Genomic DNA, 25,925 nt, shown 5'->3' on the forward strand with positions numbered 1-25,925 from the left:
AACTTGATAATTTACATTATTCCGCCGTGGCAAATACCTCCTGTACTTTTTGATTGGAGAAAGGAGGAATAAAGGGAAGAAACTGAAGGTGAAAAATTAAATTTTCATATGGAGAGGCCGTTTGGGAGACGCACGTCTGCAGGGCATACTGTCTAGGATACTGCATGCATTTGAGTATAAAATTGTTTCACCTGTTATGTTATAACCTAATGTTTGTAGAGAGTCCCGATCCGTGGTACATCAGATCTAGTCTGAATTTGTCCAGTTTGAACTTAAAAATGGCGGTAGCCTCGACTTTGAGATTGCCGTTCAAGGCTTTCCTCAGTATTGATCCTCCTATTCCACCTGCATATGTGATGGGTATTCTGGGAGTTTTGTAAAGACCTGGAGGAATCAAGAGTCTCTGCTCCTTGTTGATATACCCTAGTGTTGTTCCTTCGTACATGGCGCGCGCCTCGAGAATGTTGATGAAGACTTCGCTGTTCACTATAGGGTTGAAGACGGTGAACTCAATCTCGGAGGTCATGATGTGCATCGTAGAGCTGATGATAAAGCCACTGGGTTCATCTTGTATTGTGATATCTTTTGACTCATTTGAGTCTACTGTGCTGATCTTCTCCTCAGGCTCGTAGACAAACTCAGGCAATCGAATGTCAATGCCCACGCCGTCTACCGATTGTGACAACGACGGCGAGTCAATAAACGAGCCACTGTGACCAACGACCGTAATTGCAGGCCGGCTTCCGCTTAGGTACTCGCTGACCAGTTCTTCCGTCTTGATACAGCCTTGTTTGGCAGCTGCCGTGTCCAGATGCAACCAGGTGGTGACATTCGACAAACCTTCACTGGCCAGAACGATACCTTCTGTGGAGATATGTCCCACCTTCGTTCCGTTAAACTCAAGATTCATATCGATTATATGATCTCCAATAGTGAAATCTAATCCAAAAAGATTGGCCAGTTCCAGATCCATGAGAAGTACGGCGGATGTCTTGGTGGACTCAACCAGATACACCTGGTCTATTTTCACTTTGAGATCATCCAACGCTTCTCCAACAGGCAGTGCTGGAAGCACTAAGCTCTGGACAAAATTCACGCAGTTGAATTCAGTGTGCAAAAGAGGCATATCAACAACTGCATCTGCAGTCATGTTCACATCGAACTTCACTGGGTCTCCTGAGATCACATTCTGCAGAAGTTCCGAAACGACGAAGGTATCGTTCAAGAAAAGCTCTGTTTCCTTGATGTCCGTTGAAACATTCAGCATTCTGACTTCATTATCAAACTTGAGGCTGGACGACTGCCAATCATCAATATCTAGAGTTGCAAGCAAGTCTTCTCTGGTACTTAACTGAATTGAACCGCGAATCTGGGTGACATTAACATGTTTAATTCCCTGAAGTTGTGGTGGCATTTCAACGCCTGCCACCAAACTAACAGATACAATGGGGACCCCTTTTTCAAACTTCATGCCAACAGAGCTGAGACCGATGGACTGTACCTCCGGCTTTTCAAGACCAACGTTCACCATGGAAGAATCAACACCGATAGGAACAAAGAGTGTGGTCACTAGCTCGGAAAGCCACTTGGGTATGTCCGGATCCTGGATTTTTGCACCTGATAAGAAGACCTTGACGGTGTTACCATTTTGAAAATCATTCACCAGCGAGCTCAGAGGAGAAGAACCATTACTGCAGATTTTAGTGAGGTCTTTGGACACCTTTCCGACAGTAGAGCTCAACCGCAAACTCACGTCACTATAAGGCTCCACGACGAACGAATGCGTGGTCAACCGCCCCACTTTATCAACTGTCTCACATCCTGGTAGACTAATATCCCAATACAGAGTACCAACATCCATACGAACTGGGAAAATAGTCTTTTTGATGAGAGCTTCAGCATCAACTTTGTATTTGAATCCACCTTCCAGTTCACTAACGGTCACCTCTGAAACGCTTACTAGATTCTCCATGTTCAAAGGCAAAGATATCCGGCGGCTCAAAGCCAGTCTGGATGAATCGTATAACCATCCAGCTTTAATACGGGATTCTCCAAGAAGATCCACATTCAAATCCAGGCCCTTTGCTCCCTGTGACGCCCTCTCCATCATCGCTGATACCAACACAGAGACCTCCAACGGTATCACCTCCACCATGATGTCCAAATCAAGATGGGAAATCTCGCTCTGTCTCAGCGAAAATTCAATAGGAGGCAGTCGGATCTTGGACACATGATGCTTGTTGGATCCCACCAATCCCGCATACATGAAGCAGCTCTTTTCTGAGGGTATAGACGTTATTGAGCCTAGCAGCCATCCAAGTGACACACCCACAGTTTTGTAGTAAAGACCATGTATCTGGTTATAATCAAAACTTAACGAACCCTTGAAGTTCACCCTTGCTCCATTGTTAGTGATTTCAACCACTTCCAGTTTTTCCACATCAAACATAGCCGCATCCAAGTACATGTCCTCTATGTAGGAGGATATGAGGTACACATTGATACCACCCAATATTATCACGACAAATAACACCAACACCAAAATATGCCACTTGCCTCTTAGACGAGACCCATAACTCTGCGTACGACCATAATTGTCCTCTCCACCAGCGCTTCCCAGTAAAGGATCGGTTTCGGAACCGGCCCCCGTTGCTGTTCCCGCTGTTATCTCCTCATCTGTCATCGGGATGGGTGGTACAGCACGCAACATCTAAATTTTTTGACAATAGCCAGAAATTGGCTATATTGCACTAAACCAGCGTTCAGTGCCATTCGCAATGAAGAGAAGTATGGAACTGGGGGAAAAGATAAGAGCAGCTGCCAAAAGCGGCGCGCGGATACGGATTGAGTGATACACTCAATTCTTACCCAATTAGGGTCGTATAACGATTTTTGCGTTATTCTTGAATAGCAGGTTTTTGCATATTTACTAGATAGTTCCAGATTTCTGGGTTTCTAAACTATAAATGTTTTTGTACGAGTTTGTCTTAAAGGCATTTTTTATTTTCTATGAAATGCAGGTCTAAAGTTTCGCCTCAATCTCAGGCTTCAGCTCAAAATCAGACAGGTTTCTAAGAGGATATGCAGCAGAGGTCAATGGAATCTTAGACTTGAAGTCACCTAAATCGGTGATCAACTCACCCTTAGGATAAGACTTGGGGATAGGGTTGGCAATGTTTGATTTGATGTACTCAGTGAGGCCTGAGAAGAATTGGGGGGACACAGATTTTGGGAATAACTCGCTGAACTCATGTAATGAGAGCAAATCGTCTATAGACTTGTCTTCTACCAAAGTAATCAACTTGTCCAATTCGGGACCTAGAGTGAAATCCTTGGGCAGATCGTCTTCTTTCAAAGCGATATAGTTCATAATCGAAGATTGAGCTATCTTGGTCCACGAAAGAGCACTGGTAGTCTGAGCATTCAGATGGACCACCAATTTCCCGTTGTTTTGCAACACCTTTGTTTTGTAGAACTCCAAGAGCTCAGCTTTCGTGATCGTTTTCAAGATTTCGACATCAGCAGCACGTTTGTCGAAATCGTAGAATCCAGTTGCTATGGAGTTCCAGAATCTCGAGAATTCCTCCTTCAAGTTTTTGAGCTTTTGAGTTTTCTTGGAAACAAGTCCGTTAACGTGCTTCACATATTCGGCCTCGTCCATCCTTTCAATGTAATCCACCAAACTCTGCAAGAAAGCATCGATCCTGGACTCCACATATGGAGAAGGCCTCTCCGATTGGATCAAGATTCTGAAACCGAAGGTAGTTCTAGCTTCCCTGACACCGCTGAAAACAACGTAACCCAATTGCTCTTTGGTTCTGAGCCTATTGAAGCATGGCTCGTGTGCTACCTGGGCCAGAAGATCGACTAAAACCTTGGCCCGTCTTTCAGAGGCAATTTCGCCCAGCTGGATGAAATATTCTATGCAAGAGTTGATATTTGCTGGATCGTCCAGTATCTTTTCAAAGCGGAAGGTCTGACCCACTGGGAGCTTCAGTGAGCGCCCGCGGGTGTATTGCGATTGAGCAAGAGGTGCTGATATCGCTTTGATCTTGGAGTTGATGAGAGCAGCCAGTTCCTTGGCTTTTGGTAAGGAGTAGTTCCCCACGATCAAAATTTCATTGAAACATTGGTCGAACAAAGTGGAAACAAAGTTTGTCAGTCTCTGGTAGGTGAACAGATCGGACTCGTAAAACGAAAGCTGCTCATCCACGGACCACGCCCTTTCGTTAATCAAAGATGAGGTATGTTGTCCAATCTGGGAGTATGGAGTTGAAAATCCAAAGTTCTTCATCAGCCTCTTGGACCTCTCCTTCAGAATGTTGAACCTCTCTTCCGTCGGCTTGAAGCTAACAAATGCGTCTATCAGCTTATGAAGCAAGACTTCCATCTTGTCGTTATAACCCGAGATCTCCAAAGAGATGCCATCTCTGGCAACATTGAAAGACTTGGAGAGACCAACGATATCAGCCTCATACGACATTTCGTTCAGTTCGTCCTCTAATAGGTCTAAGAAGAGAGAAGACATGGCTGAATTAAAGGGCGTAAGAGTAGCGACAGGAAGATTGAACTTCACAAAAATATGCGACTTAGGCACTAAGAACTGGTCATCCTGTTTGAACCAAGTTTTGGAAAAGGTATCACTTTGGATAAGGTAAGGCTCTTTAGCCGGACTAGTGGACTTGGTTCCAACAATGTCGAACTTGGTAGGAATAAACTCGTTTGGAGTAAGAAGCTGGAATCTACCAGATGGTTTCCCAATAGCAGCAATCTTTGACAGAATCTCCGGGGAAATTGGCTCGATATTGTACTCAGTGCCGTACCATTTCTCACGTAAAGGCAATTCTTCTGAACCAAACTCCTTTGAAATGAGTGACACTTTAAAGTTGGAGGCGTTGAAATGAGATAGGTAGTCTTTGATCAGATCTGCGTCCCACTTCCTCGTGATGCCCGAACTAAGCAGGTTTTTATAAGGGACATCGACATCCTTTTGCATGGCTGCTGAAAGCTTCGAGACAGTGTTAGCAGCTCCTCCTTTCTGCTGAAACTTGAACCTGAAACTAGAAGTTTGCTTCATCTCTTCGAAGATCCACTCTTGTGGAGGCTCAGTAGTCAAAAGCTTGATGTAATCAAAGCAGTCAAAAATGGCGGTCTCATAGTTCTTGAATCCTTCTGGGGTAAGTTCAATTTCTATCACAAAAACTGAGTACCCCTTTGAGATCCTCATAGCACCGGCGCTGAGCCCATTGGCCCATCCCTTGGTCTTGAAATGGTAAAGGAGAGAACCTTTACCTTCATGTCCAATCAAATGTGACGCGTATCTTGCTGGCCCGTACTCCCATTTGTTAGAGACATCTGGAACGGTAAACGTGAGCTCCAAAGACCTCGTTTCCATAACGGGCTTTGCCTTCACCAACTTCAAAAGTTGTTCTGAAGTGATTGGCGGGTCCGGAAAGTACGGTCTGGGCTTATCTGTGTTTTTCACGTCGGAAAACCTCTTCACCGTCCACTCAGTCAAAGTATCCAGATCTTCTCTTCCCAAAACCACAAGTCTCATCAAATTTGCAGAATAATGACTGTTGTACCACGATATGAGTTCCTCTCTCACATCGAGGCCGTTCTTTTCAGGAATCTCGCCCAGCGTCTGATAGTTACCTGTGGAGAATCCATTATAGGGGTGCTTCGTGGAGGTCAACGATTTCTCCAGCTGGTGGAACCTCCAATTGTCATTTTGAAGATTCTTTTTGTTCTCTGAATCAACCGCTTTTATCTCACGATCTTTGCAGGACTTGTCAAACAAGGGAGAGATGAAGAACTGAGCAAACCGATCCAAGGCTCCATCCAGATGTTCGTAACCGACTTCAAAGTAGTAGTTTGTATCTTGCGAAGAAGTATATGCGTTGGAATAACCGGAGTTCTTTGATAGGAACGACGAATACTCGTTTTCCAGAGGATACTTCTCGGTTCCCATGAACAAAAGGTGCTCACAGAAATGGGCCAGACCAGGCAAGTTATGAGGATCATGGAAAGCACCCACATTCACATCCAGAGAAGCAGCAGCCTTATCTGTAGTAGGATCATGAATCAGAAGAGCCCGCAGTGAGTTTGACAGCTCAACCACGCGGTAGTGGCGATCGTCAAGATCGGGCTTGTCTATTGTCTCGGTGATCACTTTATACTGTGGCATGATGGAATAGTAGCGGACTAAAAGGAGTCCCAAGGACCAAAGTTAGTTATCACAGTCTCAAAACCCTCTAATAAGATACCAGAGTCGAGTATGCACTAAAGTTGCATTTGTAAGCCAAAATTCGCCCTCCCAACAAACACTGTGGGGATGGAACAACTTATGCGAGCCTGGCACTTACCAGTTGACGGAAACAGCAGCAAAGAGTAAGCCAGCAGTGGATTTGACTTTTTAGCGGCAGCGGATATCGTCGACAGAATAGACATGCAACTCCTGTGGTCGAACGGCTAGGCGGGGGGCGAAGAATCCTGTTCTGGAGCGGTTTGGTGAACGATGTTGGAGGAGAGGCCATATACGGTAGTGTCTCAACCAAGGGGTGTGTTGGTCTCAAAGTAGTGCCTCAACAATGTGTTTCAACCGAAAACCCAATTAGGTAGCACCTTCCAGATCGGGAAAGGCTGGAACTATATTTAGAAATTATCCATGCCGCTCGAGAATGCCCGCATCAGGGCCTCGACCGAAACTGGTTTGTTTTCGAAAACTCTTTGATCTGACCAGACATCCTCCTTTTCTTTGTTAACTACAGTTGTCAACAACAAAGCTCTACAACGAAACCAGCTGTTGTTCCTGTTGTCATCCTTCTGTTTCCATAATGAAGTTTCTCGACGTTTCACTCGCTGCCTCGATCGTCCTCGCTCTTTCTGGATCAGCTGTGGCCACTCCACCAGCATGTTTGTTGGCGTGCGCTGCTTCTGTCGTGAAGTCTTCTTCTGATTGTACTGCTTTGAACCAAGTTGCTTGTGTGTGCAAGAAGGAGTCTTCTTCTATCCAATCTTGTCTGGAATCCACCTGTCCTGACGATGTTGAATCGACTGCCTGGTCTGCTTTCAAGTCGATCTGCTCCGGTTTGGATGCCGAAGTTGAAGTGAGCACTAGTTCGAGCTCAAGCTCAAAGAGCTCAACTTCTAGTTCTTCAAGTTCTTCAAGCTCGAGTTCCAGTTCGAGCTCAAGCTCAAGCTCTAGTTCTTCTAGTTCTAGTTCTAGTTCTAGTTCTAGCTCTAGTTCAAGCTCCAGCTCCAGCTCCAGTTCCAGCTCTACTCCTAGCTCTAGTTCAAGTTCAAGTTCAAGTTCAAGTTCCAGTTCTAGTTCTAGTTCTAGTTCTAGCTCAAGCTCTAGTTCAAGCTCTAGTTCAAGCTCCAGCTCCAGCTCCAGCTCAAGCTCATCTTCAACTTCCACTTCTTCCTCGAGCTCTTCATCTTCATCTTCTTCATCTTCTTCATCTTCGAAGTCGTCGTCTTCATCGTCTTCATCCTCTTCTAGCAAGAAGCCAAAGTCGTCGATTCTTGCCGCCTCCACTTCGTCCAAGTCCAAGTCATCGTCCAAGCCTTCTTCCTCGTCTTCTGCTGAGACTACGTCCTCGGTTTCCTTGACGCCAGCAGCAGTTGCAACCACCTCCTCTGCGGCTGAATCATCTTCCTCCTCAGTTAATCAAGTTGTCACCTCCCAGTCCACCGGCGCTGCCGCTAACTTGGTTCCAGGTTTGGCCGGAGTTATTGGTGGAGCTTTTGTCTTGGGTTTGATCTAGACGCAACAGCTACTAGAGGGTACCGTTGGAATTGAAAGTACAGAAACACATATATACCCTTAAAGCGGCCCGCGTGAGCCGCCAATACCAGTGCCCTTTTGCTGTTAAAAATCGTTTTTGATTAATTTATTTGAATTTAGAATCATCAGTTTTTTAAACCACTATACTACCACCAAAAAAACTAGTAATATTTTGTCCAGTTTGTTTGGGCGCTTAATATGATGCATAAGCTGGCGCTTACCTCAAGCCCTCGAGATGAGGTGAAATTTTTTGGCCTGTTGATATGGCGCACCCCAACCGTTCAACTCCATATCATCAATTTTGCCCTATTGACATGGACACGTAAGGAATGGCTCCAATTAAGAAGAATCCTGCAAACCAGATTAACTCCAAGTCTCTCAGGGCCAGATTGGACAAGTCTGCCTCGCATCTATTCTATCAGCCCGCGGGCACACGGTCCACACCTTCTCCTACCCAACGTACTCAATCGCTGCTCCACGTGCCGAAACTGCTGTCATCGACACAAAATGATCTACAGAGACTGGAAAAGGCTTTGACTGCGGCAAAGAGTGGGTCCTCCAAAAGAGCTTTCCAGAGTTTACCCAGGTCACTAAGACGACGCACTGCCAGTCATAATGTCAAACGCGTTCCAAAAAGAATGAGAGCGCGAGCTTTGAGGGAAATGAAAGAAAAGAAAGACGACGACGTGAAGGCCGGTGGAAATACGAAAAAGATAAAAGGCATATTACTCAAAAGAGAAAAGGGATTGTCGAAAGCGCGCAAATTGTATCTCATGCGAAGGATGCGGAAGCTGCTGAGGTACACCACGCATTTGAAGAGAAAAGGACAGTTGGCCATAGTTTCGCCGATGCTGTTTAGAAAGGCACTGATCAGAAATCAGATGAAACAGTTATCTATCCAAATCCGTGACTTGAAGCCATCACAATCACCCTTGAATAACTCGGTGGGCTCGTTTGATAACTCGGCAGCGTTTGCTCTTGCCAAATTCAAACCACATGCTATAAAGTACGTCAAACGTCAAAGAGATGCTGCATGGCTGCCAACACATATATGGCATGCCAAAAGGGCTAAGATGGAGAAGAAATGGGGATTTGCCATTTCCCAAACACCGACTTTGAAGTCTCACAGAAATACTCACAGAAAGAGTGTGAGAGACGGATGTGTAGTCTGGGACACCTCCTACACTGGAACCATGGTATTGAGATTCATTGGAAATACTGCGAAGGCTGAGATGAAAGCGGTGCTGGAATATCTTTCACACAATTCGAAACTAAAAGATGGAAGAGCCTGGTATGGAAATATCTTTACAGGCCAAGAGATGAACGGTCCTGGTGAAATTTTGAGAGTGAAGGAAGACTTGGCAGTGCGGGTGCACCCCGCGTTTTACAAGGTCGTTTATACAATGGTGAGAGTCATGAGAAAGACCAACAACTTCTGCTTTGAGATGGAAGATTGTCGCTATGCCTTAGGCTCCATTGATCTGGTTGGACCGAATGCTCTCAACGCGGTGGCATCTATTCTGTACACAACTAACAAGAACAGTGCTCAATCTCGGTTGTTTTTCAAGATCCAGCAGGTCAGAGACCTCGACACTATCCCTGTGGGAACAGCTATCTCGCTCGAATGCGAGGACCCAAGGAGATATTTGCACCCCACCAAACATCATTCACGATTAACCAATGACGAAATGTTGGATGCCGTTCTGGAATTGTCACACAACAAAGGTGTTGATGCCGACATAGTCAAGCGCCTGTTGACAAAGGAAGGAAGAGTGAGCTCGTATGCCAACCAGCCATCGTTGAAAGACCTTGGCAGAAGAAGAGCTAACGCAGATACAGAACGGACCATTCCAAAATTATCTTCTGACCCCACCATCCCTGTTTTGTTGGTCAGACACGAGATTGGATTCCGGTTGATCTTACCTTGGTTTTGGGTTTTGCCTTTCTGGCACCAATTGACCAAAGTTCCGCATGTTTTTGTGGGTGGACTGAGACAGTATCACCAGGTGCTGACTGAACGTGGTATGCTTTATTTCCCGACTGATTACCCTTTCACTCCCAAGGGAATGCACTCATCACTTTTGGATACGATGGATCTAGAAGACAAGTACGTAAAGAAACCTGCTGCCAAAAGAGTGAAATACAGTCAGTTTCGAGTGTATGAGGACAGAGAGCTAAGAGGCGAACACGGCACGCCATTTGGCTCTGATTGGACGTTTTTGAAGTTTCTTCGCCTGGTTGTCAAAGATTTGAAAGAGTATACCAAAGAAGGCGACAAACTGGTGGACTATTTGAGTTCCAGACTGAAGGATTCCATCGCGGACAAACCAACACAGCCGTTTGTTCTTTCGTCATTCTTCAATAGTGAGAAGAAGTTGAAGGTCTGGTTGAGAGACAATTGGCGCAAGATCTACACCGCACCTAATATTGCGGATAGACCCTCCAGGTTAAACATGCTTGAGACGGCTGGGATAGACGACACCGAGGAGGTCACATGGAACAATTTGTCAGTATTTGGGAAAGATCACCTGAATCTCAGAAGTAATCCTCTGAATCACTTGGTGGAGTCTTTGATTGAATCTGCCGACTTTGATGCGACATTCAAGTCAAAGCTGGCGGGGGACCGCGGTAATTTTGACACAGAAGGAGGCAAGAGAGTTGGTGAAACCGAGGAATCAAATGACATCGAGATAATTGGTGCCCAGGATTTCAATAGGGTTCTAGAACCGGATATGGATAAAGACCAAGAACTCCACTACTGGCTCAACCTAGCTGCAGAGAAAGACTTCGATCAAGACCAGGTCGATCTAGATGAAGAACACAAAAGAATCATCGCAAACCCTCAAGGACTTCTAGAAGAGACAAACTTCTTCATGGGCGTGTTCAAAAGAAGACCGAGGAAAATAGCACAATTGCCAATCGAACTGGCAAGAGACCTGGAGGTTTGCCCAAAGCGAAACAGGCGTCTTCCCGTGAAAATGATCAAATTCACGGTGATTTCTACGGGAAATCCCAAAAAACATGCACGTGTATACTCTAGCAATGGAGAAACCAACCCGGGACCTGAGAATATGATTGGATACGTCACTTCGGCCAACTACAACATGTCTCTTGGTAGAGTCAGTGGTGTTGCGTGTGTGGCTGCCGAGGAACTTCACGGATATCTCAGCATTAGGAATATTGGTGAAACAACGTTTGCACAGATTCAATGGAGTGCTATAGAACTGTGAATCAAAAAAAAGTTAGGAGTTCAATGGTTCAGAACTCGGTGTTGTATCATAGATGATAAACCACAACTTGACCTTTGTCGTAGACCTTACATTAAACCGTTACCCGTACATCCCAGGGGTATTACCCGGCCCAAAGTATCATAGGTATATAAGGGCTTCGACGCCCACCACCTTTTCATCTGTTTTTCTCTTCTTTTTTCATACTTACCTTGAAGCGTCACCAGAGCTCACGAATTCTCGGTGACCAGATGTTACAGTTTACATTGCATTTCCCGTTGCTGTAATGTTTGCCAACTTCTGCTAAAAACAGAAGGGTGGGTTTCATAATTTTTGATTTCCCCTCATATCAACCTTGCGTTGCAGGTGTTGATATGACCTATGCCATTCGAATATAGTAACTTCATGATTGATCTGTTTGATTCAGCCTTTCGTGCCCAGTTGTGGTTGGCTAGTCTTCCGCTTCCGTGCTACGTTTCTGCTTTGAAGGTTCATGTGGAGCTTCTGAGTTGAAATGCCTGGAGTGGCCTGTAATGGTGCTGAATCATTAGCACTGTAGCACATGCAATGCAGAATATCCAGCCAATGATAAATTCATCAAATATCTGAATTATGTGATGGTTCCCTCAAGCCCAAATTTCCTGAATATCGGTTTGATAGAACTGTATTTTGACTTTGGGGTCGTGCACTACGTATTCTCATCAGCTATACCCATAATTGAGACTCGATTACTCGTAGACAAGACTTGTTGTCCTTCAAAATCGCAACCAAAACCAGATCAAAGATGGATTCTGCGCTGAAATTCTGCACCGTGTGTGCATCCAATCAGAACAGGTAAGTAACGGCCCTTGTTGAACTTTAATTGGCCAATTATGAATGACTAACTTTGTTAGATCTATGGAAGCACATAAGGTGTTGAAGGATGCTGGCTACGACGTGCACTCTTTCGGAACCGGGTCAGCAGTCCGGCTGCCCGGACCTTCAATTGATAAACCCAATGTTTTCCCCTTTGGAACGCCTTATGAACAAATATATAAAGAGCTGATTGCACAGGATCCCAAATTGCACACGGCCAATGGAGTACTGAGGATGATTGAGCGCAACAGAGACATCAAGAGAGCCCCAGAACGCTGGCCGTATGTGGGGCAAACGAAACCGTCGTCGAATAGTGGTGGCGATTCAAAGTCTAGATCGTCTACTCCACCAGGTTCTGGCCTACCGAGAGATTTGGATTTCAACGTGATTTTCACATGCGAGGAACGGTGTTTTGACGCAGTTATCGAGGATTTTTTGGCCAGAAACTATTTTCATCCAGACGAGGGATTTGGTGAAATAGTTCACGTGATAAACGTGGAAATAAGAGATGACTACCAGAGTGCATTGCTGGGAGGGCAGGCTATCCTTGAGCTGGCGAACATGTTGAACGAAGCGTATCAAGACTCGCTGAAGAATTACGATGAGACGAGCGAGCCTTTTGCTGATAGAGTCACGAGTATTTTGGCTACGTGGCAGTCGAAAAATCCGAACCATCCCTCGTTGTACAACGTGTGCCTGAATTAGAAAGATTCAGAAAGTACGCTGCAGGAAGAGTCCACCTACAGAACTGCTATTATAATGAAAGGACAGGAAAATCAAAATAACACCTATAAAATAGCGACTTGAAAAAGTCAAAACTGATGAACTTATACAATGCAATGATGTGTAGCCTTAACCGACGAATGCAGCCTCTTACTTCTTCACAACACACCTACCATTAACATAAACCCGTCTCACGTTCCTGTCGTCTCCGTTGAACAACCATTTGTCAATCAGATCCTGGAACCTGTGCTCGGCCTCTGCACGTTCACTCGACTCCCAACGAGGCTCCTGGTATTTGAATGTATCAACTGGAGAACCTTCGCATGCGAGATCGATCATCTGACATTCCCATTTCTTGCCAACCGCAAACGAACCAAGAGAATCAGCCATGTCTAGAGCCTTCGCACCTCCCATAGTGGCCAGATACAACACATCGTTTGAAGACAGTTTTTCTGCCTCGACCTCGGTCTTCATGACCAAATGTCTGGAAACCAAATGGGCCTGTCTAGCAACACTCAGAATGGAGGGAGTGAAACCACCAGAGCAATCTGTTCCCAGCGAAACATTCACACCGCTCTCAAGCAGCCATCTGATCCGTGCTTCGCCAGACGTGATCGACGAGTTGGAAGTAGGACAGTGTGAAATTCCAGAACCATGGCTTGCAATCACATCTCTCTCTTCATCTGTGAGATGAACGCAATGGGCCAGGATGGTCTTATGACCCAGCAGATTCGTCTTCTCGTAAATGTCAGTGTAGTTCTTGAAGTCTGGGAACAGCTTCATGGTCCACTCGATCTCAGCCTTGTTCTCCGACAAGTGTGTCTGGCAATGGTAATCATTTTTAGAACGTAAATCTCCCAACCACCTGAGCAAATCCTCAGTACAAGATCCAGCGAATCTGGGTGTGATAATTGGCTTGATCAAAAGTCCTTTGGCGTCTCTCCTGTGGATGTGTTCCAGGACTTGATTTGTTGATTTCTGACATTCCTCCAAGGTCTCTATGTAGTGCTGCGGCGAATTTTGGTTCATACAACACTTGCCTATGAGGGCCCTTTGTCCCTTCATCATGGCCATATCCGCCAGTAAATTGGTTGCCAGAGGGTGAATCGTAGCATAGTAGGATGCAGCCGTTGTGCCATTGGCCAAGGTCCTTTCAACCACCTTGGCGTATATGTCAGCAGCGATATCCAGGTCCTTGAACGAAGACTCTAGGGGGAAGGTGTAAGTCTCCAACCAGTCTAACAAGGTAGCATTGCCAAAGATTCCACAATTTGGGAACTGTGGAGCATGGATGTGAGTATCGATAAAACCTGGAAAGAAGAACTGATTTTCGCTTCCAGAAATATCAACCACGTCGATGTTCTCCGCAGAAAGACTCGAATCATATGAAGTGGCAGCTTGAACCGGATCCACCGTTTCCGGCTGAATGAAAGCTATTTGCCCGGCCTTGTCTACTCCCACTGCTGTATTATAAAGCACTTCGAGGCGTCCCAGTTCGGGTGTATGGGCTATTGTTCCATAGTAGACCGTGAACCTGAGGGATTGCAGTGCTGGTGAGGCGATTTGTGGTAGAAAGGGTTGAGTCATGACTGTGAATGTTGTAGATGTTGTAGATGTTGGGGTCTTAGATGTAATCTTGGTGAGGCTTTCGGCAACTATAGGTATGTATATCTTCCAGGACTGAAATGATTTGAAGTTGTCTTAATACTGACGTTGAACTTGGATTTCTTAAACACCTTCTTTTCCACTGCTTCTCTGAGTATGTCTTCTTCAGGTGGATAAACCAGAGAGGATATCGCCCACGCTTTATAGCCAGCTGCGCGATGTTTATCTAGTTCCGGTTCCGGCGGGATGAGGGACGCAATGCCGGCGGGATAAACTCGGCCGAGTTCCAAGCCCATGAAGCTTTACGCGATATGATAGACTACAGCGTTATCTTAACGTACAAATCTAAGACCTCAACTATCCATGAACTTGTTGATACTGTGATGTCGGTTTTTTTAATTTAAGGTTTTCAGCACATTTTCTGGTGGGTTGTGGTTCATTATACAGTGGTTGCGACCCTAGAATGACAAAGATGCCTTTAGGCAATAATATCCCCTGAGCTTACCTATGCATGTAAATTAACAGCATCGCTCAATAGAGCCAAAGTTCTTGCCTCAATAGTTTTGGTTTACCGGTATTTCTAGTTTAATGCTGACCCGGAAGGGTTCCGAAACTCGTGATATAGCCGCTTCACGGTAGGTACGCCGTGCATGGTGAAAGGTTTTTGGAAGAGTCTTTCAAAACAGCCCAAATAATTTCGGAATTTACCCCGCTACTAATTGGGTCATAACAATTGCTTCAATGTCATCTACGTCCAAAAATTACCTGGGAATTGCAAATATTCTACCCATTAACAACGCCTTAGTGCCAGCTTAAGTGTCCACCACCGGCGTGCCAAGTCTCAATTCGGTGACCAAACAATAACTTCTTCCCGGCGGACATACGCAGTTCCGCCGGAACCCGAGAACAGTTAAAATGTGTCATAGCGCAGATAAGCCCGAAACCACGACGTCAATTGGTTGGCTATCGTAAGGTATACTTGGAAAGGGCTTGGCATATCTAACCCCTGAGGGGTATTACTTATGACTGATTGTATGCAATTTACTATGTGTTCTATAGAAATAATACCTTGCTTGGTGTGAGCTTACTAGAACCATTTATTATAGCGAGGCTGAGGAACGTTCTTCATACTTAGTAATGTGTAGTCTTTTCTCTGGTTTATAAGGTTCAGGATTCTTTTATTTTATCCTCATATCTCATTTTGCGAACTTCCTTCGTCCAAAACCACCACAATTGGCTCTTCAATCTCAGATAGAGCTGTGGAAGGACTGATTTCCTCGTAAGTCTCGTCTTGCATGATTATCGACGTATCTTTGTCAAATAAGAGTTCGTCTGGCTCAACTGAACCTGTTCCTATTTGAAGATGGCCACGAGTTTCCACCAATTCAGCTTCTTCACTTTCTACTGGATCTTCTTGGTCCTGGCTCTCTTCAAGAATCCCGGGTGCAGATGGACTATGACCAATATCACTGATACCTGCGACTTCATTGCGTTCTATCACGACAGGCTGGGAGAACCGTCTCACCAAATCTTCTCTCGTAGACTCGCCCAAGTCTTCCACATTACTCGGCTGAGCAGCAACAGCAGTCGATCCTTCCGCCGCCTCAACCACCACATTTTCATCTTCGCATTCGTCAAAATCCATGCATTCAGCACCTAAATCCACAAACTCGTCCGTATCACCAGGAATACCCACAAATGACATCGATTTCTTCTTCATCAGACTCTGTGAGACACTCTTGGGATACACATAGATCACCTTGTGCTCGGCCGTGGTCATGGCCTGCTTCCAAGCCTCGTAATCTTCCTGATCTTTGATGAGAAATCCAATCAGCATTGAAGGATCCATCTCATTCAGGCTCAGCTGTCTTATCCGGGTGGTGTGTACAGACCTGATATCCAAAGTGGTATTCACCTCCAGATAGTTGCTGGATTGAAGAGCATCATCGCTTTCAACACCAACAGCAGGAACGGAGCTGGGAACAGTCAAAGCCTTTTGCGGCAAATGAGGGTCCAAGTAGAAAACGTAGTTTCCCTGATAGCCAAAGAAGTAATGCGAGGATGAAGGTCTTCCACCGGCTATACCAACGGATTGGGGCAAGTTCAAAGCCTGTTTCAACGCATCCCAATAGACAGTGTTCACATCGTGGATACCCAGCCTGACGCCAGCAAGAAGTAGAATAGGTTTAAACTTTCCATCGTCAAGGGCCGTCTCAAGAATTTCGTTCTCGTAGAAATCACCTTCTCCAGCTATCACTTTCAGCCCAGCCTCCTGAAATTCGTTGCACAGAACTTCAATCGACTTGGATGCAGCAGAAGGACCAAACCATTCTCCAGGCTTCTTTCCAGAACATTTGCCTCCCTGCGCCACAAAGTTGTGGATGGAGAATGGGGCCGATGGAACGTCCACAAACCAGGAAACAATCTTGTCATGAATCGCGCTATCGCGCGTCTTAACACTCGTTTCAGGAACAGTGCAGTCATAGCGCCAGTCCCTACCAACGTGCAAGGTGAGCAAAGCATTTGCAAGCAAGCTCTGACTGGTCCTGATCATACATCCCCATCCAGCATCGCTGGTGAAGCCGTTACTTTTCAAATCAACCTGGCCTCGAAGAAAAGAACCAAACGAGATGCTGGAAGGACCATCCACAGCTCGCGCAATTTCAGGAAATCCACTTCGGTACGTCAACCAGATTCGAGTTCCGACATCGCGGATGAACTCGTCGGGCCATATCTTGTCCTGGGCCGGGGGTTTAGATTTATTCTGCGTCATGAGCTGGCTGATCATGGTCTTTAGCTCGCTGATTCGCGAGTCAAAAGCCGTGACTTCCGGCGAATTGCAACCCACATCTCCCGGAGGTTTGATCGTTTCGTTAAATTCATCATCATCGTCATCATAGAGCTTTTGAGCTGCTTCAGGCTGCGCTGGGTCCGCCTCCACGAAGTTGGCACCGCCCTGATAGGGTTCATATCGCTTACCCAACACAATAAGCTCGTTTTCCGTGTCCACAACAGGAGCATCGTTGTCCCATAACCTCCCTACCACCTTGTGAAAGTTGTTTATCCTCGACATCCTTGTCGTGTCTGTCAAGCCCAGCCCTAACGGTTGCAGATAAGAGTGGGGTCCTCACGAAATTGCTGGAAAAGCCGGCAATCAACAGCGTTAACGCGTCAAGTATATATACGGTTCAGCTAGTTTCGCGCCAGAACCCTGGATCCAAGCCGAGAGTGCAAATGTGGAAATAATCACTTGCTCAATCTGGATTCAGATAAGAGGCGACATCCCGCACCACGTCAAAGGGATCGTGTAGGTACCAAGCAGTGTACCTTTTTGATTTTCGCACTTTGATTAGAGATACATTGGTTGCGACACTATGAGGGAAAGTGTGAAGAGAAACATGGTTCCATCTGTGACTACGTAAAATATCAGTATTTTTTGGCATATGGTTTTATTTCCTGTTAGAACTAACTTTTTTTTATTTATCAACCGCTTTTTTTCAACCCATCATACCATATTTAAGCTGAAAGCACGAGACCCAAACCCAAAGATACGGCATAAGGTCGTGTGTTTTGACTAATAACGGCTAGATAAAGCTAGGGCCTCAACTTTTCATCATACACAGGGCTGGCTCAACCCCGGTGTATCTTATACAAGAGCTGGATTCTCAACGCCTATAAAACCATAATGGGAAGACATAGAGGTGGAGCTCGTAGTGGGTCTCGTGGAGGAGCTCGTGGCGGTGCACGCGGAAGAGGCCGCGGTAGAGGAAGAGGAGGGTCTAGCAGAGGAGGATTTGCCAGGAGTAGGGGCAACTACGGTGGCCAATACCCTGAGTTGATGGATTTTGATGATAACATATTCATTCCCGGAGGCGGAAGAGTAGATCCACGCAGTTTTGAGAGAAAGCACATGGGACTTGGTTCGGAACTGGTGTACACACAGGATCACGAGGAACTCAGCATGAGGGGTCCTATACGAAAGAGGCCTCCTATCACTTTTGTGCTAGCAAAAGAAGTTTATGATCCGTCAAAGTTAGTGAAGGAGTTTGTTTCTATGAAAATTCATCAAGTTGCAAAGACTGATGAGAACATTGAAGATTTTACCGACATATCCAAGGACCTGGATGCTGTTCTTTATGATTCTGAGAGTGAGTCAGAGGAGTCTTTGTACGAGGAAGAGGAAGAAGAGGCAGATGAGAGTGAAAAAGGTTTTGAAAGCGATCCAGGTGATTTGGGCGACTCAGGTGTTGATATGGTTGTTGGTTCTGGCGGCGAAGGATTCGAAGAAGTCGCTACAGTTGAGGACTCTTCCAACACCAATCTTGCGAGTCTTGATTCTTTGGACTCAAATCATACCTCAGACTCGGATTCCGCTTCCGAAACGATCCCCTTTGAAATAGATACCCAAGGAGACCCAGACCATTCTCAGAACAGAAAACCAGTTTCTGAGATGAAACTGCCTTCCAATGAACCACCAAAGCTCATGAATATACCCACGCCCGTTGTTGTTAAAAGGGAAAGAGATACAGAAAAACGCTCGATAAGAGTAGGTGGAGTTGACTTCTCTCTTCAAACTGACCTTGGAGAAACATACATTGAGCTTCCAGCCAAGAGCAAAGCGAGCTTCAGGTTTGCAAAGGAGCCCAAAGCCATTGAGTTTTTGGACGAGGATGAGGACTTTGATGAAGATGTTGATGACGATATTGACGACGAGTTCCACTACTACAAAGAGAACATACCACAAGACCAAGACATGGATTCTGCGTCTGAAACTGACTCGGAACCTGCCTATGGTTTGCTTCCTGAGGACTTTATAGACTTTGATCTCACCAGTGTCAAGGTGGAGAACATCAGAGAATCGCCGGTTGGGAACAGATATTTCGTTCAAAGTGGACCGTTATTCGGGGACTTGGACTTCAGATGGGTTGACCATTGGGATCTATCTGATCTGCTCATAGAGAAAGGATTCAATGAGACGAGATTCGGGGCTTTCATCAAGCATTTGACCAAAGAACTGACTCAGTCTGATCCCGAGCCTGAATATGATTACCCGTTCTCAGACACTTCAGAGGACGATGAAAGCGAAGATGACGAAGGTCTTCAGGACCTCGTGAATTTCAACTTCAACAGAGCTGTTCATCATGAACTGGACTCCAACGAGCCTCTCAAGACTCGCGGAAAGGGTAAAAAGAAGAGGCTGGATACCTCTATGTTGGACTTAGATCCAAGCATGATCCAGAGTCTGGAAGCTTCCTTCGAAGCTCGCAATCGTTCGAAGATCGGAAAGAAGAAAAACAAAAAGAGCACCAGTATGTACGATCTCAGCATTTTATACCCCACCGCGATCACTATCGAGGAAATCCTCGAGGAAATCGACCTGTTCTTCAATGACGACGAAAGGCAGACTCTTGAATTCCCTCCATTCAACAACCACGCACAGAAAATGATCACGTGGATTGCGAATGAATACCACCTCAAGACCAGAATCTTTGGGCAGGGGCTCTCTAAATATGCTGTGCTGATAAAGAAGGCCAAAACCTACAACTCAGAACCAGACTATGATGCTGCCAGAAGCTATCTCCAAAAGCGTGTGACATTCTTCAGATCGGAGCTCGTTTCGAAAGGCTCGAGGAATGGCACCAGTACCAGCACCAAGAACAAATCCTCCAAACTCAGACTCCAAGAGGGTGAGGTGGTTGGAGATGGAGCTCCGGCCATTGGTCAGGAGAATATCGGTAGACGGTTGTTGGAGAAGTTGGGTTGGACTCAAGGTTCGGGTCTGGGAGTGGAAAATATGGGAATCAGCGAGCCTATACTTGCCAAGATGAAAAATTCAAAATCCGGATTGAGGTAGTGATGGTGTTGCCCAGTTAATATATATATCCAATTTAGTTGACAGGCCATGTTTTGCTGGTAGTCAGCTTTCATATGCATTTCCCGTGGTTATAATAATATCTAGTGATAAAATTTTCAGCATTTGCAATTGGCAGTTCAAACCAAGACTCTTGACTGAGGTTTCTAACTCTTATAACACTTTTCATAACTTTCTTCATATCCTTTCTTCACTTCTTCACTTCTTCACTTCTTCGACTTCTTTGACTTCTTCTTCGACTTTCCTCCAGCCAACGCATGGCCCGTGGTATTCACATGTTGAAATAACTGATTTCTCGACAAAAACGTTGTTCCACAAACATTGCAGATTTCCTTCGGAATATTTTTGCCTTTTGCTTGTACAGGCTCCTCCTGGGGTTTCTTAGACTTGGATTTGCTCTTGGACTTCTTATTCGACCAGTCATCATCAGACCCTTCGCCGTCATCTATCTTTGCTTTTCGGTTTAACGACTCTATGATTTCAAGCAAGTCTTCGTCTATGTCATCGTCGATATTGTCGTCAATCTCTTCGTCAACGTCTTGGTCAAACTGGGGGGTTTCTGGTGAGTCATCTGAAAGGTCATCTGTAGATTGATCGGGATGATGAAGTTTGTCACCACCATTTGCCTGTGAAAAAACAGGCTCAGAAAGATCGTCTGTTTCGTCTTGCTCTTGATCATCTTTTGATGTCTCCGCAAGTTCAGCCTCGTCGTCCTCACCTTCACCTGAATCGTCCCCACTTAAATACTCATTTTCGTCTTCCTTTTGGGAAATTTCCTCGTCAGCCGTGAGAAACTCCTCACTCTCCTCTTCCTCAGCGACAAATCCATTTGTATCTATTCCCAGTTCTATCCCCTCCCTTCTCATTTCATACCGCAGTTGCTTGAACGCCTTGATGTGTTTTTTGGAACTCTCATGGGCCTTGAACTGGGACTGCGATTTGAAGAATTTATTGCAGATTATGCACTCGAAATGCTCAAAATCGTCATCATCTTGCTCCACTGGTTGTGACAGCTCCTGCTCCAACCAAGCCTGCTCTATTTCGCGATACAAATCGTCATTCTCCTGCCAATCCTGAGACTCAAACTGCTCCTGCGCGGATGTCTTCTTGGACTTCTTCGAAGCGTTATTGGCTAGTTTTTTCTGTCTCGACACCTCCATCTGTTTTAAACCATCTTTCACTCTTTGGTCTCTCTTTTTGACAAAGGAGACGAGATGTCGTATCGTTTCGTTGTAGTCTTTCTTGGCCTGGTCTCTGAGTTTCTTATTCTCCTTTTCAACGAGTCTTCTAGTCTTTCTGTCTTGTTGGGCAGAATATCTATACTCGTCATACCATGCAAACGTCTTTTGAGTCTGGAAAGATGACCATGCCTTGTAGAACGCCTTGACTTCCGTTTGGTAATCACTAGAAGCCAATCCAAACTTGGGGAACGAAGGAGCACTCAACTTCTGTGTATTGCAGCTTTCAGCTTCTTCGTCTGCAATTCTCGTGAAAAGCAAGCCCAGCGATTCAAACCATGTGGCCTTAGTATATATTGAGGTGTCAAAGTACTTCAGTATGTCATCTGTGGTCAAACCATAGTAGAACTCTGAGACATCCTGCTCGCCTCCTGCCGGCTTGTCATCATCTTCTCTTAATATCTGATTTTTGTGCGAGTCATACCATTCGCGCTCTTGTGGATCATTGAGAATCTGAAAGGCCTGCGAAATTGCCGTAAACTTCTCATTAGCCTCTTCTATGTTATCTCTATTCTTGTCTGGATGGTACAGCAAAGCCTTGGAGCGGTACGCCTTTTTTAGCTCTGTAGATGAGCACGTTTCCGAGACTCCAAGAAGCTCATAATAGCATGTCTTCATATGTGCGAAAAGGGCTTTGCGGCAGCTTGTTGGTCAGTATCACCTTGCGACACTATCAGTGTATTGAAAATAAATTCTAAGACGTTTGTCGGTAATACCACGACCACAGCTAAAGGTCGTGCACTCATGCAAACCACTATCTGAAGGCGAAGGCCTTCTCCGCCATGCAGCAAGATTGTGGAGCCACCTTATAGGTGAACGTCGTCCCTGGCAATGATTCAGTTGTGCCATTTGATTATGGTTTATAATAGCATGTAGCGAGAGCTTAACTTCAATGCGGATATGTACTTTTGCTGGTTGTCAGATCTAGGTGAAATCTTTTTGGCTCTGATCTGGATGGTCTTGATCATGAATCATAACGACTCAAATAACTAGGCTCCACACATTCTTTGAAATAACAATTAAAGCCATAAACTTACATGCATGCTATCAGTTGTCAGAAGCAAATCCAAAACATCTCATTCTGTCTCGTAATAAGGGTTTATCGTTGGGTCCGCTAGAGCTGCGCCTGGAGTGTCCATTTAGAGGTTGTCCGATTTTAGGTATTTTAATTAGAAAGGGAACAAAAAATGCCTATTGTGTTCGTTCTACAATCATTTTGAAATCATTCGTTTACGCATGGAACTGAAAATCTTGAAGCGGGAGCGGCTTTTCGAACATGGAATGTGGAGATGTCCGCCAACGCAGCATAGTTCCGCGAGTACATTACACTAAATGAACTCGCACTATATGGATGCTAACCAAGGCAAGTGATGTTAGGATGTTACCGGCTGAATGCCTGCACATTTCGAAAAAGGAAAAATTGAGAATTTATCTCGAGATCATCACCAAGTAAGACCCTATCGGGAGCGGCGAATGTTCGGCGTGTTTGTAAGGGCCTAATGCGCTTTCCCGCCTGGTGCATGGAGCGGCTTTGAGGCTTAGGCCGTTCCCTCCAAAATATTTTATAAGGTTAAACGTGATTTTTAACGTGATCAGTTATCATGTCAGGCGAATGCGTTAATGAGAAATTTTTGTTAGCAAGAAATAATCAGGCGGTAATAATAGTAGGTGATCTGAAATAAGCCGAGCCTTCTCATAGAATTTTCTTCAAAATTTATCCTGGAATGATTTTACGAACAATCTGAAAAAAAATATTGGGGAAATATCTGCGTAAAATGAGCATTTTGCAAATTATCGCGGTCATATGGTAAAACCGCCTCATGATCGAGAGTTGGTCTCAATAAACGGAAGTGAAATTCAAAGTGCTACTAGCCTTTTTAAATCCGCCAAGAGCGAGCTCTCGCTCAGACTTAGCCTCTGAAAAATTTCATCAGACCCATATTTCATCGCTCCATTACAATTGGCGCTTACGGAGAATTAAAATCTGCGCTCGACGGACGTCCCCGTCGATTCGTTAACATCTATTCAGCACCCCAAAAAAGAAAGGCCCCTTATCTCTATCTCAGAGGCCCAATTGGGTAAGTCAGTTTGGCAGCCGCCGAAAGCCTACCCTGAACGGCGGCTATGGCGAGCAACAAAGGTGAATATCTGGCGATAACAGCTCTGATTTTGTGTAAAATAATGATTTCCATGAATCAGAAACTACTATTGTAGTACTGAGGTAATTTTTCCCGACAAAATACATCAATTTTCATTGCAAACCGATGTTACCCGTCCTCTGAAAGGGCTCATTGCCTTGCCTCCGATATGCAGATTTTTTGCAGCCTTTTGCCATTTACGTCTTTCCTGCGCTGCTCTTGGGTCTGATAAATCTGCACAGATATATATATTGACCGCTGTGTCCATTTATTTTTCAACGGTCAATAAACTTATTCTTCGCATCTTTGAAGTGGTAGCAATTGTCTATACTTGGCGCAGCACTTTCAGTTCCTAGCTATGCTTGACACTGCCGCACTCAAGACCGTCCCAAGAAGGGTCTTCAAGAAATGGACCACCAAAGAAGGTGTTCTTGGCGACTATGACTATGCCTATCTGTTCACACCCAGTATCCCTTTTTTTACCAAAAAAGAGAAAGTTCAGCCATTTTTTGGTTTGAATGACGAAATGCCATTGGCCCTGGGCTTCCTGCTGGGTCTGCAGCATGCCCTCTCCATGTTGGCCGGTGTGGTTTCTCCCCCCATTATCATTGCATCCACCGCTAATTTCTCCACAGAACTCGAGGAATACCTTGTGAGTGTTGCTTTGATTACATGTGGTTTGCTCTCTCTGATACAAATCACCAGGTTCCACATCTACAAGACGCCATACTACATAGGTACCGGACTGGTGTCCGTGGTTGGTACCTCATTTTCCACCATTACCATTGTCTCCAAGGCTATTCCACAAATGTACACCCAGGGTAAATGTCCGGTTGCCGCTGACGGAACTAAGTTGCCATGCCCAGACGGATACGGTGCTATTCTGGGAACTGCTGCGGTGTGTGGTCTCCTGGAAATTGCGCTTTCATTCATGCCTCCTGCCATCTTGCAAAGAGTGTTCCCTCCTCTAGTAACTGGTCCAGTGGTCTTGCTCATTGGTGTTTCTTTGATTCAGTCTGGTTTCGAGGACTGGGCTGGTGGTTCTGGCTGTATGACTTCAGGCTCATGCAGTACTGCAGGGCACCCCAAGGAGCTCGTGTGGGGTTCTGCACAATTCATTGGTCTTGGATTTCTGGTTTACTTCACCATTATCCTTTGTGAGAAATGGGGTTCTCCTATCATGAAATCATGTGCCGTTATTGTTGGTTTGCTCGTTGGCTGTATTGTGGCCGCTGCATGTGGATATTTCGACCACTCTTCCATCGACATTGCTCCTGCAGTCAACTTCATGTGGGTGCATACGTTTAAACTCACAATATATGCACCGGCGGTGCTACCCATGCTTGCAGTCTACATTGTTTTGATGATGGAGGCTATTGGTGATATCACCGCCACCTCTGAGGTCTCTAGAGTCGAGGTGGAAGGACCTATCTACGAATCCAGAATCCAAGGTGGTGTTTTGGCCGATGGTATTAACGGTATCCTTTCTGCACTCTGCACACTCACTCCAATGTCGACTTTTGCGCAGAACAACGGTGTTATTTCTATCACCAAGTGTGCTTCTAGAACTGTCGGTTACTGGTGTTGTTTCTTCCTCATTGTGATGGGTATTTTCTCCAAGTTTGCTGCTGCTCTGGTAGCCATTCCTGACGCCGTCTTGGGTGGTATGACCACTTTCCTGTTCACTTCCGTGGCAGTTTCGGGTCTTAAGATTATCTCCACGACTCCATTTACCAGACGTGACAGATTTGTGCTTACCTGCTCGTTGTTGCCAGGTTTCGGTGCCACGTTGGTGCCCACCTGGTTCGACTACGTCTTTGGCTACTCTGGTGGAAACAAGTCTCTGCAGGGTTTCCTTGATGCCATTGTGCTGGTCATGGAAACCGGATTTGCCGTTACTGGTTTCATCGGAGTGATCTTGAATTTGTTCATTGCGGAGGAAAGTGACGAGGATGATAATGCTGACCACTTCTTGGAAGAGCACGTTGTTCACGAGGATACCGAGGTCGGTAACTCCATTGAAAGTGAAGAAAAGGATATCAAGAACACCGTTTAGGTGATTGAATATCTTCTGTCTTTGTTTGTTCCGCTTTTATAGTTTTTCTCACACTCTGGCGCACAGAAGAGATTTTGAGGCTTTAACTGAACCTGAATTTTCATCCTTCAATTTCTGCGTTATCATCATAATTTGGGCTTCCCATGGACGCGTCAATTTTATTAGTTTGTCGCGTTACTATTGATCATATGTTCGACTGAAGATTGCAATTGTAGTCGTTTCCAGTTCCAAATGTGTGGCCTTTAGGCTGGTCTACGCTTCTTAGATCAAAGTAGCGAGTCGAAGTTCTACAAGTTGAGATATTCATATCATATTCTATAATGTAACCGTAATTAGCTAAAAAAACCCGCCAAGAGATAAAAAAAAACGCACATGGAGGGATCCGGATAAGCATTCAGAGAATTGGAGATTCACAGATCGAT

At 45.3% G+C, this 25,925-nt stretch overlaps 11 protein-coding genes across 11 annotated transcripts; 5 read left to right on the forward strand and 6 right to left on the reverse strand.

Moving 5' to 3' along the window:
- Positions 1–199: 199 nt before the first annotated feature.
- KUCA_T00004086001 (uncharacterized protein) lies at positions 200–2,710 on the reverse strand (the record flags this gene model as incomplete). The annotated part of the gene is made up of 1 exon (XM_022600784.1): positions 200–2,710. One exon carries the CDS (start codon positions 2,708–2,710, stop codon positions 200–202), a length of 2,511 nt encoding a protein of 836 aa, XP_022460096.1.
- A 312-nt stretch (positions 2,711–3,022) lies between these two features.
- KUCA_T00004087001 (uncharacterized protein) lies at positions 3,023–6,187 on the reverse strand (the record flags this gene model as incomplete). Its single annotated transcript, XM_022600786.1, has 1 exon — positions 3,023–6,187. One exon carries the CDS (start codon positions 6,185–6,187, stop codon positions 3,023–3,025), a length of 3,165 nt encoding a protein of 1,054 aa, XP_022460097.1.
- A 57-nt stretch (positions 6,188–6,244) lies between these two features.
- KUCA_T00004088001 (uncharacterized protein) lies at positions 6,245–6,450 on the reverse strand (the record flags this gene model as incomplete). Its single annotated transcript, XM_022600787.1, has 2 exons — positions 6,245–6,282; positions 6,366–6,450. The coding sequence occupies 2 exons, from the start codon at positions 6,448–6,450 to the stop codon at positions 6,245–6,247; spliced, it is 123 nt and encodes a 40-aa protein (XP_022460098.1).
- A 386-nt stretch (positions 6,451–6,836) lies between these two features.
- Positions 6,837–7,769, forward strand: KUCA_T00004089001 (uncharacterized protein; the record flags this gene model as incomplete). Its single annotated transcript, XM_022600788.1, has 1 exon — positions 6,837–7,769. The coding sequence occupies one exon, from the start codon at positions 6,837–6,839 to the stop codon at positions 7,767–7,769; it is 933 nt and encodes a 310-aa protein (XP_022460099.1).
- Positions 7,770–8,118: 349 nt separating this feature from the next.
- On the forward strand, positions 8,119–11,019 carry KUCA_T00004090001 (uncharacterized protein; the record flags this gene model as incomplete). Its single annotated transcript, XM_022600789.1, has 1 exon — positions 8,119–11,019. One exon carries the CDS (start codon positions 8,119–8,121, stop codon positions 11,017–11,019), a length of 2,901 nt encoding a protein of 966 aa, XP_022460100.1.
- Positions 11,020–11,800: 781 nt separating this feature from the next.
- On the forward strand, positions 11,801–12,576 carry KUCA_T00004091001 (uncharacterized protein; the record flags this gene model as incomplete). The annotated part of the gene is made up of 2 exons (XM_022600790.1): positions 11,801–11,850; positions 11,910–12,576. The coding sequence occupies 2 exons, from the start codon at positions 11,801–11,803 to the stop codon at positions 12,574–12,576; spliced, it is 717 nt and encodes a 238-aa protein (XP_022460101.1).
- Positions 12,577–12,744: 168 nt separating this feature from the next.
- On the reverse strand, positions 12,745–14,181 carry KUCA_T00004092001 (uncharacterized protein; the record flags this gene model as incomplete). Its single annotated transcript, XM_022600791.1, has 1 exon — positions 12,745–14,181. One exon carries the CDS (start codon positions 14,179–14,181, stop codon positions 12,745–12,747), a length of 1,437 nt encoding a protein of 478 aa, XP_022460102.1.
- A 1,207-nt stretch (positions 14,182–15,388) lies between these two features.
- On the reverse strand, positions 15,389–17,272 carry KUCA_T00004093001 (uncharacterized protein; the record flags this gene model as incomplete). The annotated part of the gene is made up of 1 exon (XM_022600792.1): positions 15,389–17,272. The coding sequence occupies one exon, from the start codon at positions 17,270–17,272 to the stop codon at positions 15,389–15,391; it is 1,884 nt and encodes a 627-aa protein (XP_022460103.1).
- A 612-nt stretch (positions 17,273–17,884) lies between these two features.
- Positions 17,885–20,053, forward strand: KUCA_T00004094001 (uncharacterized protein; the record flags this gene model as incomplete). The annotated part of the gene is made up of 1 exon (XM_022600793.1): positions 17,885–20,053. The coding sequence occupies one exon, from the start codon at positions 17,885–17,887 to the stop codon at positions 20,051–20,053; it is 2,169 nt and encodes a 722-aa protein (XP_022460104.1).
- Positions 20,054–20,277: 224 nt separating this feature from the next.
- Positions 20,278–21,927, reverse strand: KUCA_T00004095001 (uncharacterized protein; the record flags this gene model as incomplete). The annotated part of the gene is made up of 1 exon (XM_022600794.1): positions 20,278–21,927. One exon carries the CDS (start codon positions 21,925–21,927, stop codon positions 20,278–20,280), a length of 1,650 nt encoding a protein of 549 aa, XP_022460105.1.
- Positions 21,928–23,805: 1,878 nt separating this feature from the next.
- Positions 23,806–25,503, forward strand: KUCA_T00004096001 (uncharacterized protein; the record flags this gene model as incomplete). The annotated part of the gene is made up of 1 exon (XM_022600795.1): positions 23,806–25,503. One exon carries the CDS (start codon positions 23,806–23,808, stop codon positions 25,501–25,503), a length of 1,698 nt encoding a protein of 565 aa, XP_022460106.1.
- Between the last annotated feature and the right edge of the window lie 422 nt (positions 25,504–25,925).

The sequence above is a fragment of the Kuraishia capsulata genome, genomic scaffold (genome assembly GCF_000576695.1).
Source record: "Kuraishia capsulata CBS 1993 genomic scaffold, Kuraishia_capsulata_scaffold_5, whole genome shotgun sequence".
Lineage (NCBI taxonomy): Eukaryota > Fungi > Ascomycota > Pichiomycetes > Pichiales > Pichiaceae > Kuraishia > Kuraishia capsulata.